The sequence below is a fragment of the Stomoxys calcitrans genome, chromosome 1 (assembly GCF_963082655.1).
Source record: "Stomoxys calcitrans chromosome 1, idStoCalc2.1, whole genome shotgun sequence".
Classification (NCBI taxonomy): domain Eukaryota; kingdom Metazoa; phylum Arthropoda; class Insecta; order Diptera; family Muscidae; genus Stomoxys; species Stomoxys calcitrans.
This window is the reverse complement of record NC_081552.1, coordinates 162974948-162988425: the sequence shown is the minus strand read 5'-3', so window position 1 is coordinate 162988425 and position 13478 is coordinate 162974948. Positions and strand designations below refer to the sequence as shown.

At 37.9% G+C, this 13478-nt stretch overlaps 1 protein-coding gene and 1 long non-coding RNA gene across 17 annotated transcripts in view; one reads left to right on the top strand and one right to left on the bottom strand.

The window, feature by feature from the left end:
- Positions 1 to 8084, bottom strand: part of LOC106094598 (uncharacterized) — a 249126-nt gene extending 241042 nt beyond the window's left edge. For 4 of the 8 annotated variants that reach the window (XR_009396455.1, XR_009396456.1, XR_009396459.1 and 1 more), the window contains exons 1-2: positions 7999 to 8084; positions 7411 to 7925 (exon numbers count right to left, since the gene is read on the bottom strand). This is a non-coding gene — a long non-coding RNA (uncharacterized LOC106094598). Of the gene's footprint in view, positions 1 to 7323; positions 7926 to 7998 lie in introns of those variants that run through there. The other 4 variants (XR_009396457.1, XR_009396461.1, XR_009396460.1 and 1 more) reach the window with 2 other exon arrangements.
- LOC106089084 (serine-rich adhesin for platelets) overlaps positions 1 to 13478 on the top strand; it is a 312770-nt gene that overhangs the window by 297785 nt on the left and 1507 nt on the right. For 5 of the 9 annotated variants that reach the window (XM_059360423.1, XM_059360422.1, XM_059360420.1 and 2 more), the window contains 2 exons: positions 1511 to 1669; positions 1732 to 1769. In XM_059360423.1, coding sequence (XP_059216406.1) covers positions 1511 to 1669; positions 1732 to 1769 — 197 coding nt within the window. Of the gene's footprint in view, positions 1 to 1510; positions 1670 to 1731; positions 1770 to 8647; positions 8835 to 13478 lie in introns of those variants that run through there. The other 4 variants (XM_059360427.1, XM_059360426.1, XM_059360425.1 and 1 more) reach the window with 2 other exon arrangements.

Genomic DNA, 13478 nt, shown 5'->3' with positions numbered 1-13478 from the left:
TTTTGTTTGTTAATTTTTCAGTTTTACTGAATTGCTTCAAACACAAAAAATGCAAGCAGATAAAAAATATGTTTTGGACCATCAACTTTTAAAATGGTAATGAGACCAACGAATTCATTAATGCTACTATATTTAATTAATTTGTTTATCTGTTTTCTCATTCTAAATTCATGATGTGGTTTTACTAGACCACTTTACGATCAAAATCAGTATTAGTCTCACATTTAATTATTTCTATAAGTTAAATTGCAGCATTTAATAGGAGGTTTTTATCTCGAAATACTTTTAATTATTTTTTTTTTAATATTATGTACGTAATAAATGTTACTGAATGTTGCACTCAGAAAAATATAATATTGAAAATTTAAGTTATGATTTTTTACATAAAAACAATTGTTTTGTCTACATCTGTATATAGCTCCTGATGTTTTCAGAATTATTTCAACAAATGTTCATAAAGGACTGCTCGATGTCGCCAGTACTGGTAAAAGGAAAGCTAAAGCTTTTCATTTATGTTTTTGCCAGAATTAAAACTCTGATATTAAAGGTCGTAGAAGGGCAGGAGGCTTTTGTTAAGAGATGAGTTACCATTAATTCTCTAACTGAAATCTCGCGGCATTGTGTACACAACTTACGAATTACCTATGTGATTATGTATGAAATATTATATTCAATAAAACATAACATTAAAGTTTATATTATAACGGCACTTTGAAATTTGACAAATACAGACATTTTAGTCTATTATGGTAGCACAGGAGCTCAAAAAGGATAAAGGAATTTTACTGTTAAATCAACCAGAGCACGGATGTTGACATTCAACTAAGTTTTCAAAGCTATGAGAACCTTAAGTGGAACTCTGTATGCGTGCTAGTGTGAGAAACAAACATCATTTAGTATTTATATTCATAGTAATCGTCTTAGGCCCCAAAAGTTACCTGTGTCAAATTTCAAGAAAATCCAATAGAAGATGTGACCTGTACTTTGTACACAAAAAAAAAAAAAAAATGTCAGACAACCTGATATATATATGTATGTATAATGCTTACTTGATTAATGAAGTTTTTCCATATTATAAGTCATTACGTATACTAAAATGTGGGACTATGTAATCTCTTTTAGGGTGTTACAAACAAATTAACGAAGCTTTTACAACCTGTAGTCGGTAATAGGGTTTATAAAGTATAAGTCAATTTTATGAATTGTTTCCATATCATGGACAGAGAAAACTAATATCATAATAAGAGCCATAGAGCAAGATGTATTTAAAATTTTTTTTTCAACCAACGTTTTGATTTTGTTCATATTCAAATCAATATTTGTGAATATACCTATAGCATTTTAATTTCCTTTTTTCACTCTGTATTTTAAAAATTAAATTTTTGTTAATTTTCCAAGATAAAATTATAATTTTAATAATTATTTTTTTTTTTATTGCACATTGTTTGCGCGGACATTCTTCATTCACCGTCGATCGTCAATTCTACCAAAACAAAAACTAACAATGCAGGGTCAAGTTGATGATCGTGATCGCACAATACGTCTGCAGAAAAATCGCATTGAACAATTGGAAGCAGAAAAACACAAACTAACTCCACAACAAAAGTTTGGTGAGCCAGCTGCTGAAGCACATAGGGAATGCGTTACAACGGCAACACAGACTGAAAGGGTATATATTAATTAAGATGTCATAACAATTATTAAAAAAAACTGTTGTTTTTCTTATTACAGACACGTCCATTGTCCATTGGTACGGAGGGCTTATCTAGGTAAGATCATTGGGTTGCCAAAAATAATTTGTTTCTAAGATTACAAATATAATTTCATTGAAAATTAAATGGCTCATTGACTTTATTTTTGTTCAAAAGATAATTCTAATTCAACTTTGTCAATTCTACGAATATCTCCCTCATATTTGCGATTATTACTGCTGCTGCTAAAGTAAAAATAAAGTATATGAGCTATTAATCAATTTAAAAAAAAAATTATAAGTTTTAACCTTATTATTTAGAAACTTGCACACGCTCTTAAGTTGTAGCAATGCAGTGCTTCAGTATTTCATGTAATTTGGACTTTACCGATAACTAAGAATGTTGCCAAGTAAGCTAATAAATTTAGAATTTTTGGAAAGAGACACGAATTTAGGCCAATTTCCCTCTGGAATGCATAGTTTAGAGCTACAGCCAATTCAAAGTTTTCATAGTAAAAAATAGATTTTTGTTGGATTTGTGGACAATTTTAAAATTTTTGGAGGGAGTTAAGAGAAAAGGCCCATTTCCCTCTACGTCGCATTGTTTAGAGGATAGGTTCGATTAAGTTAACGTGGCAGTCTGCCTTCAGAGACTCTTAGACGTTTTCGTCCATTGTGATACCAAAAGAACAGGAGAAGGATGATACCTTCTAGTTCCTACCGTTGAACCATCCAGATCGCTTTAAAAAGCCCAATAACTTGCGAATATTCACATCCGCTAAATCAGACAAGTTCTCAAAGAAATGAGAACCTAAAGTGGAACTCCTTCTGACTGCCAGTGCGCGACACACACACACTGATGCTGTTCTATAGTTTTTTCTTCTTCGATGTTCTCACAGCTTCTGTGTTCTCACAGGCTGGCAATCTTCAGTCTGTCAGCATGTTTTCCGATTAGACAGTGACATGTCATGACGGACACAATGACTGAGACGTCTGTTCTCATCTATCATTCGTTACCCTTCGGGCCTGATCCTAAAGACTTAGTTTACATGTCGCCAGAGGCATACCCATAGATTCCAGTTCCCCTTGAATATGTGAGTCAGTTCCTAGTTTTGCTAGCTCGTTCGCTTTACAATTCACTGGAATATCTTTGCGGCTCGGAACCCACAACAGGTGATTTTTGAACTGTTCAGCCATCTTGATGAGAGATGTGCGACTGTCTATGGTGGTTTTTGAATTCAGAAAAAAGTTCTCCACGGATTTAATGACTGCCTGGCTGTCTGAGAAGATATTTATGCCAGTTGTCGCTATGACATTATGTCTTAGCATTTTCACCACTTGTAACCTCCGCGATATGACCGGGTTTTTCTAGTTTTTCAGAGTACACCCCAAGTCATTTAGTTTGGAACCATCCGTATAGAAGTCTATGTTACTTACCAGAGATATCGAAGTTCCAATCGGTTCTATCAGGAATAGTGTTACAGTACTTTTTATCTAAAAGTGGCTCAGGCAGGGTGTTATCCACACTGCCTGGAACATCGGATGTTGAATCAAGGATAACACAGTGTCCGCAGCCGCCACTTGACCAAAGAGAAAACTCCTTTAGCTTCACAGCAGTGGTCTCAAAAATTTTTCTCCCCACAATGTCCAAAGGCATTAGGTGTAGTATTAAATTCAGTGTATCAGATGGTGTCGTCCTCAGTGCGAAAACGCTGCCCACCAGACCACAATACTATATAGCATTATAGGTCTGACAACTGAATTATGTACCCAGTGTATGACGCAACAATAGCAATAGCCACCTCGTCAGCATGCATGACCACTTTTACCCCTTCTTCTTCTAGGGACAATAATATTCCAAAGTAGAGGACACAATATATATCCTTGAGGTGTTCCTCTGCTTACCCATCTTTTTAGATCTAAATATACCAAGCCTGCCTCAATGCATCATTTAGTAAGTAAGCGGTGCCCAAATCATGCTGCCCTTGTGTCTTTAGCTCCGTTGAAGAGTTTTCTGCAATCCTTCCTTAGATCAACCAGTTCTTGGATCCACCATGGTGGCCGCTGTTTGTCCCGGGCCTTTCGTGATCCGCTTCACCATTATGACTTTATCCTTGACCATTATGCCTATATCCCAATCCACCTTTCTTCTGTTTTGTCCAGGACCACTTCTGCGGTGTTTTTTTTTCCAAGGCTTAAACTAATATACCGATGATCGGAGAAGCTGCGGTCATCTACACTTCCCAGTTGCATATCCTTCTGCTTAGATCTTTCTATACAAAGGTTAAATTTTTTACCTCCTTCCTGTTTCTGGTAATATAGATCGGTTTATTATATTTTAGGAGATACAACCAATTTAAAGTTTTCATAGTGAATTTTGGATTTTTGATTGATTTGTGGTCAACTTATTTATTTTTGGAGGGAGTTCCGAATTAAGACCCATTTCCCTCTTCGAGGCATAGTTTAGGAGATAAAGCCAATTTGAGTTTTTCATAGTGAAATTTAAATTTTTAATGGATTTGTTGTAAATTTTCGGAGGGAGTCACGAATTAAGACTCCTTCTTAGAAGCATAGTTTAGGAGATACAGCCAATTTAAAGCCTTCATAGCGAAATTTCGATTTTGATGGATTTGTGATCCACGAATTAAGGTCCACTTCTCTCTGGGTCGCATAATTTAAGAGACAGCCAATTTGAAGTGTCCGTAGTGAAATTTCGACTTTTGGTTGATTTTCGGCCATATTTTGAATTTTCGAAGGTAGTCACGAACTAAGCCCCATTTCTCGAATAGTTTAGAAGATACAGCCAATTAAAAGTTTTAATAACTAACTTACAAAAATGGATTAATTTTTGAATATTCATAGATAATTAGAGCGAAAATCGTGTTCTTTGCAAGTCTTCAAAGTAAAAAGGGATTTTTATGCACGTAATGTCATGTAAAAAAAAAATATTAACTGCCATATTATCTTAATGTTTCCAAAGAACTCAAAAAACGAAAGTTTTTGAAAAACCCTATGAAAGGAAAGCGAAGGTTAGGTAAGGTTTTAGCGGCAGTCTGCAATTAGACTTACTTAGACATTTTCGTCCATTGCGATGCCATAAGAATAGTGAAGCAAATCGCCTTCTGGGTTCTACCATTGAACGAGTCAGATCGGCGTAAAATCCAAAACTTGGGAATATTCACATTCGCTAGTTTAGACAATTACTCAATGAGATGAGAACCTAAAGTGAAACTTTTTCTTCTTGTCCGTACAGAACAGGTAGATGTCCTATAGTTTCCTCGTTCTCGACGTCCACACAACTTCTGCAGGAATCGTTACTTAAAACCCTTAGTCTATCAGCCAGCTTTGCACTCATACAGTGACCTGACATGGGGGACATGTAGCCAACGACCGTAAATTGGTAGATCATTCCAAGTTAATTTAATCTTGATTCGTGAATATCATTTCCCGGTCGATACGGGATAACTATGAGCACCACACAGGCTGGAACTTTGAGCTCCGACTTGTGTGGTGCGCATCGTTATCACGGGAAGCTTAGCTGAAAGCTACCGGGCGCGTCCACAGGTTGCGGATGGTGGAAAGCTCCGTTTTTATGCGAAGTAGCTGCAAATGCGGCCGCGAGCAGTCAGCGATTTTCGAGAGAAGAGTCTCAGTGGGGAGTCAGGTGGCACTGACTCATAATTAAATACTGAGTGCCATTGATACTCGAGATGACAAGGCGAGTAAATGGCGCCTTTAAATAACCAATGGTCAACATCAGCGTCTGTTCCCAGGTTAGGGGCGGCTGGCGGCGAGCGTCGGATCTTGGAGCAAGTGACGAGGGAAACATGTGCAATCCCACAAAACCCATGCGGTTGGGGCGCTGGGCCAGTAACCCGCCCCCGGAAAACTGAGAAGTACTATGAGAGACAAAGGAATAGTAAAAACGGACACCCCCAACGTTGACGACCCACGCAAACGAAAAAAGGGCCATGATTTGCGATCTGAATTTGGCTGCGGATTTGTGGTTAGTCGGAGACTGAAACACCTTGTCTGCAGCTTTACTCCGATGGATGAGAGGCTAGCCACAATCCGGATAAAATCCAAATTCTTCAACCTCAGCCTTATTTGTGTCCATGCCCCGACGGAAGACAAAGACGAGCAGACCAAGGATATTTTCTACGAGCGCCTAGAGAGAGAATATGACCGCTGCCCCGCCCATGATATTAAAATCGTTCTGGGAGATTTAAATGCGAAAATAGGGAAGGAAGACATTTTTGGTCCAACAGTCGGGAAGTTTAGCCTCCACGATATAACGTCCAGTAATGGGTTGAGGCTGATAGATTTCGCCGCGGCAAAAAACATGGTAGTTAGTAGCACCAGATTTCAACATAAAAATATTCACAAAGCCACATGGCTTTCACCCGATCAAAACACGAGAAACCAAATTGATCACGTTGTGATAGATGGAAGGCATTCATCCAGCGTGTTAGATGTACGATCGATCCGTGGAGCCAATATAGATTCGGATCATTACCCTGTTGCAGCAAAGATTCGCATCCGTTTGCACATGGCGAGGAAAGTACGATTACACTATACAAGACACTGATACTACCCGTGCTGTTATATGGTTCTGAAGCATGGGTACTTGTGAAAGCAGATGAGGCAGTTCTTGGAGTATTTGAGAGAAAGATTCTTCGTAAAATATATGGACCAGTTTGCGTCAACGAGAATATAGGCGACGTATGAACCACGAGATGTATGAGCTGTATGACGACGATTGCATAGTTATACGTATCAAAATACAACGGCTGCGTTGGCTAGGTCATGTTGTCAGAATGGATGAAGAAGCTTCAGCAAAGAAGTCTTTTGAAGGCAAACACGGTGGTACACGCAAACCGGGAAGACCAAAAGCCCGATGGAAAGATCAAGTTGTGGGAGACACCTCGAAACTTGGTGTCAGAGATTTTAGAATGAGCGCAGAAGATCGAGGCGCTTGGAACGCTATTCTACGTTCGGCTAGTGGAACAAATATTCTGTCATGCCATATCTGTCATGCTTTGGAGGTTATTTTGAAGAATTAGCTAACATTAATTCAAAAAGTCTGCTGATAATAGCGAACATTGTCTGCCGTATGCTTGGGATATCAGGCGTTGTATCAAGGACAACATAGCGCCCGTAGATCCCGTATGACAAAGAGAAGGCTTCCATTGTCCAAACGCATTAAGTGTAATATTGAATTCATTGTATCAGACGGTATCGTCTTCGGTGTGTTTGTGATGCGCAAACAAATCATCCTTTGCATCTTGCGGAGTATTGAACCACAGCATCATCCCAATGGGAAAACTAGTAAGTAATACTTAAATCAGGCCTGATTACAGCGCTTCAAAGTCTTCTAAAGAACCGCATGCCTTATACAATGAAGCATCCAAGAGGATTGCCTTGCAATTTCTAAAAGTTTGACAAGAGATGCCTCTACAGTCTTTATGTATTCCTTCTTAAGTACCCCATGAACTATATGGCACCATGAACTATATATGACGATAGAAAGCGATCGTCATTCTGTGTTGCCACACGTGAAGTAGTGTTTTTAGTCGTCAAAGCTAAAAATTATTTAACTTTTGCGAGATGCTTTTTGAACATTTGTTTGCAGATTTACATTTTTCAACGCGACGCTCATCGACGCTTATTCTATTTAAGCCATTAAGGTCATTTATTTACCGTGAAAGACAAGTACTAACCTGACAATGGAATACCAAACTCAGACATGGCTTAAAATACCTTTGTATAGAGCTGTCGAAGGCGGCTTTGTAGTCAACGAAAACATGGTAGGTGTTAATTTGTCCTTCTCGGTACTTTTCCAGGATTTGGCGCAGTGTGAATATCTGGTCCACGGTGGATTGACCAGGTCTTAAGCCACACTGTTATTGGCAAATTCCGTCTTGTCACCTATCTTGTGTACGGGACATAGTGTGCCGAGGTTCCAATCGTCGGGTATGCGTTCTTCTAGCCATATCGCGCAGGCAATCTGATGCATACGCCTTATTAGCTTTGCTCCTCCGATATTAAAAAGTTAGGCGGGCAATACTTAATGTACCCCACGGTAATATATGTGGAAGGTAGAATTTTCTTTAGCCTAGAGGCCTCGGACATATCTCTATAAAGCTTCAGATTTCATTCACGATTTATTCTCAGCCATTTTATATATGTAAATGATATCACAATTTGCGCTCACGCATTCAATGCTATGTTATTTCTGGAATAGAAGAAAGATTTTAAAAGCGAATAAAGGGAAGCGAAAATTGTAACAGTATTTAAACATTTATTACATTTAACTTTCAGAATTGTCAAAATTTAGAACGTAAATTGACTTCAAGTCCATATTTCACCCAAAACAAATTAGAATTACTCACAGTAGTTGAGGAACATCATATATGGATATAAATGCAACCAGATTTACTTCTGCTAGACCTTTCAATGTCTTTGTTTCTAAAAAGGCATATGTGTTTCTAATTTTATGAATTTTATGCCAAATCACGTTTACGTTGTAAATTGTAATAGAAAATTGGCATACCTTCTACATCCATCATTCATAGTGCCCGTTACAAGTCCATTTACATGAACACGAATTGCGTGATTACAAAGATTAAGAGCGTGCTGTACTGTTTTTGTATTTATGCACGTCCCTCTCATGGAAACAAATATTTATCTACAAACATTTTAGTTTCTTAAGTTTGAAAATGCTTACTAAAGAAGTCTTTGAATAGTTTATTCGTTTCTTTTCTTAAATTATAATGTTCATTTCCCTCTTTATATGTGTTTGAGTATATTAGTATTTAAAATTTCTGCTATATTACATGCTAACTCTTATGACTTTCTTTCTCTATTTTGTGGTATGGTATGAATATAACATCCAATTAATAACAATTATTTTGTTAAATAAACAAACTGATCATGAAACTATCAAACCATATACAGACTACAACAATTTGGAGACGAAAAGGTATTCTACTGTGATTTTTTCTTGGCTGTCTTATTATTATGTGCTATTAACATTATTTGTATACTACATTTAACCTACACCTGTATTCAGAACTGTCCTTCATGATTGTACAAGTATTTTGTTTTAGATACTAATATAAATAACATTATTGTGATATCTTTATATACTTGTGAACAACAATTGATTTACTTCTGCTTTTAATTATGACAATTTTTACAGTTTCTTTTAGATTAATATTATACGAGAAGGATCATTATAAAGTGGGTTTCAAAATTTGCAGAAATTGAATAAAAATAATCAATAATTTCTGCCTACATTAATTTTGCAACAACATTTGAAATTCAAAATATTTCAATTGAAATTAAAAGCATTTTCAATTGAAATTCAGAATTATTCAATTAAAAGTCAGACAATAAGGCAAATACCAGAACATCCACTTTAGAGTTAAAGTATATAGTAACCATTGAATTTATCACTATTTATCAATTTCTTAAGTGTAGTGGGTATAGTCAGTTTTCTCACAGTTATTAGAACTTTATGTAGTTCCTGACAACGCTCCATGCCACAATAGATTTGAAGAGATATTTTCACCATCTCTTTTAAGATTGGCTCCTGCAAAGGAACCCTATTGAAATAATATGGAGAAAATTAAAACCTATGTCAAATGTCATATGCATACTCCAATCGTGGTACCTCCAAATAAAGTGATGGCGACAGAAGTCGCTTAATCCGCCATTCGGACTCGGCTGTAAAAAAGGTCCTTATCATAGAATTTAATCTTTAATCGGAAAGCACTTATTGATGTGTGAGAATTTGCCCCTTCCTGGTGGTAATGTTCTTCCTTACGGAAATATTCTCATTAGGGGAGGGATGGCACCTCAAACATTTCGACTCAAATATAGATGTCAAAATAGTGCTGCACTTTCAAATCCCTTTAATTGGAGCCCCATATTGCCATGGCCGGTAAATATGAACCGTTTGGAGGGTGTTTTGGGGCTGGGGCGCCCACCGACACTATTTACTGAAAATAGATATCAAATTCGTTCTTTATTCCCAACGGAAATGAAATTCAGTTTAGGGGGTGCTTTAGGGCGTACCCCAAAAAACTTGGCCCCAAAATTGGATATCAAATTCGTTTTTTACCCGCAAATACCTCTCATTTGAGTCCCACATTGTCATAATGGGTCAAATAAACCATTTGACGTATTTTGAGAAGGAAAAGCGCCACCTAGACTTGAACGCAAATTTTAATGTCATATTCGTAATCGACTCCCTAATACCATTTATTTGAGTCTCATATTGCCATGGTCGGCTAATATGCCCATTGGGGTGTGGGCGACCTCCCATTACTTGGACCTCATGTTTTATGCCATTATTGTAGTAATCTACTGCCTAATACTTTTCATTTGAATCCCATATTAACATGAACCTCGAATACATCTATTGAGAGGAGTTTTGGGGTTTGGGGGGACCGCTGGGTATTTGGACCCAAATTTTAATACCATATTCGTTTTCTGGTCTCCAATACCTTTCATTTGATACCCTAATTGTGCCCACCGGACCACTTTCGGATATGGGTGGCGTTTTTGAGGTAAGGGGGAGGGTGCGCCCCCTTCCGTTATCAATAAATTATAAAGCCTATTCCTACTTCCTCACCATATTCGTCATCTACTACCGAATACCTTTCATTTGAGTCCCATATTGTCATGATCGCTGGGGTGGCCCCCAAGGTACGTTGACCCAGCTTTTATTATGAAATTCGTACTCTACTCTTGAAAACCTGTCATTTGAATCCAATATTGTCCCAATCGGTCCAATTTTATTTTTGGGTAGTACTTTTGGGGTAAGGGGGAGGGTCCACTCCCTCCCGATATCAAAAAATTATATAGCCTATGTTTCCTTCCTGACCAACCTACACAATCTGCGAACATTTCAAGGTAATCGGTTCAGCCGCTTTTGAGTCTATACGAAGCAAACAAACAAACCGACAAACAAACAAAGAAACACAAATTGTATAATATATCCGAGTTGATGAGTATCCAAAGTACCCCACCGATTTCTCGAAATTTTGTGGGATGGATATTCTTGTAATTCTTAATATAACTGGCGAATTTCATAGAAATCAGTTCAGATTCAGATATAGCTGCCACATATGTACGTATATCGCTCGATTTTCTTTTCTAGAGCCACTGCAAGCGCATTTATTAACCAATCTTGTCAATCTTTCCACGACTACCATAATATCTACACAGTTTGGTCGCATTCGGTTCAGATTTATCTTTCATATATACGTTCGTTAGATTTTGGGTAATTTGCAATATTGCTGTCATTTGTCAACCATTGTTATTACAGTTTGAACATACCGTACGAGAAATGGGACAGGTCCCAAACCTGTCATGGGAAAGGTACTTTGATGATAGGGACCGGTCCCAGTTCTCGTCCCCTTACATGGAAAAAACCTCTCACTTTTATAAAGGTTTGTCGCTTGAGGTGACGAATTGCCACCATTCTAACACCGTAGGAATGGTCCTGGGACAGTTCGTAAACGATGAGTATACTTTGCAAATATTTCTAAGGGAGATAACATTAGTTATTTACTTTAATTGGCTATGAGAGAAAATTTTTCCACTAGCCGAACGTAGAATAGCGTTCAGAGCGCTTCGATCTTCTGCGCTCATTTTGTGATCTCTGGCACCAAGTTTGGCGGTGTCTCCCACTACTTGATCTTTGCGTGTACCACCGTGTTTGCCTTCAAAAAACTTCTTGAGCTTCATCCATTCTGACAAAATCAGCTAACCAACGCAGCCGATGTATTTTGATACGTGTAACATTGTTATCCTCGTCATGCAGCTCGTGGTTCATACGACGCCTATATTCTCCATTAACGCAAACTGTTCCATGTATTTTACGAAGAATCCTTCTCTCTAATACTCCAAGCACTGCCGCATCTGCTCTCACAAGTATCCATGCCTCAGAACTATATAACAATGTAGTAGTATCAGTGTCATGTATATTGTAATCTTCGTCTGTCGAGAGGTGGCCTTTTTTCTAAACTACTTACTAAATCCAAAGTAGCATCTGTTTGCTAGTATTATTCTTCGCTTTATCTCAAAACTGGTGTAATTAGTTTCGGTTACGGCGGTGTCGACGTAGATAAAGTTGCTGACTATCTCAAAGTTGTGGTTCCTATCTTTCTCTATTTTCTTTATCTGTTTGGTTGGATAAGGTGTTTTGGAAGTTGAAACCATCCACCTCGTCTTATCTTCATTTAGTACCAGATCCATTTTCACTGACTCTTTTTCAATTCTTTCGAAGTCTGCAGTTACTACTTCCGGTGACCAACCTATGATGGGGGAGTAGTATGTGTTCTCTTGTGATTAGTGTGTCATATCTATTCACATCTGCATCACGTATAACCTTCTCCAGCAGGATATTAAAGAGGTCACACGATAGGATTTCTTCTTGTCTGAAACCTCGTTTGGTATTAAATGGTTCCGAGAGATTCTTTTCTATTCTTACTGAGGAACGCGTATTTGTAGTCAACATGGAGATGGTAGGTGTTAATTTGTCCTTCTCGGGTCTTTTCCAGGATTTGTCGCAGTGTTAATATCCGGTCCAGGGTGGATTTACCAGGTCTAAAGCCGCATTATAGGGCCCAATTATCTCATTGACTTTAGGTTTTTATCTTTCACACAGTATGCTCGAGAGTATCTTGTATGCGATGGGGAGGAGACTTATTCCCCTGTAGTTGGCACATTCTGTCTTGTCTCCTTTCTTTTGTACAGGACATAGTATGCTGAGGTCCAATCATCGGACACTAGCAGTTGGGTAAAATCTTCTTTCATCATCCTTAGCATGCTATCTGTGTCAGTTACCAAATTTCCTTCTTTGTCTCTGCAGGAGGATGTGCCTCCAACAAAGCCATCGGTTTGATGTTTAATTCTTTGGTAGAATTTCAGGACTTCATTCTGACTCCTGTACATGTCAATTCACTTACACTCACGTCTTTCCTTATCTTACTGCAAAATAGACGTTTCTTCTCTCTCCTTTTCTCCCGATACCACTCCTATATCTGGCTCTTTGCTACTGATTGCATGGTTGCTGGATAACATAAGTTAGAAAATATATTTAACAGATAAGCAATTTTTAACAATAATTAAGCGACTTTTTAAAAAATAATTAGTAAACATAAGTTATGACTTTTCATTACCTGCAACAGGTAACTTGTTTTCCAGTTTAGTGCCGGTATATTTGGGGCAATTGACTACTCATTTCCCATAGGGTATTTGCTCGAAATTTGATACGGATTGTTTGGTAACTCAACCAAAAAACATCCGCCAAGGTCCATAAAAATTGGTTCAGAATTGGATATAGCTGCCACTTTGTACGTAGAGGATAGGTGTAGGGTATTATGCAGTCGGTATCGACCGACTTTTAGCTTTCCTTACAGGTTTACAAATGCAAAATTGCTCATGAACATTACAATAAGGAACATAGGCCAACTTCTCACATATCAATCAGTGCTGTCGGATTCAAGTTTAAGCTTAATGATAAGGGACCTCCTTTTTATAGCCGAGTATGAACGGCGTGCCGCAGTGCGACACCTGTTTGGGAAGAAGTTTTACATGGCATAGTACCTCACAAATTAGAGGATAACCACCTCCAAACATTTTTTTCTCAAGTTCTCGCCAGGATTCGATTCAGTGTCATAGGCGGACATACTAGTCTCTGCGTTACGGTGGCCTCCTTGTTTAGTACCATATCAGTATTTGTATTTTCCTTCCCTGGTACGTATGTATATTAACC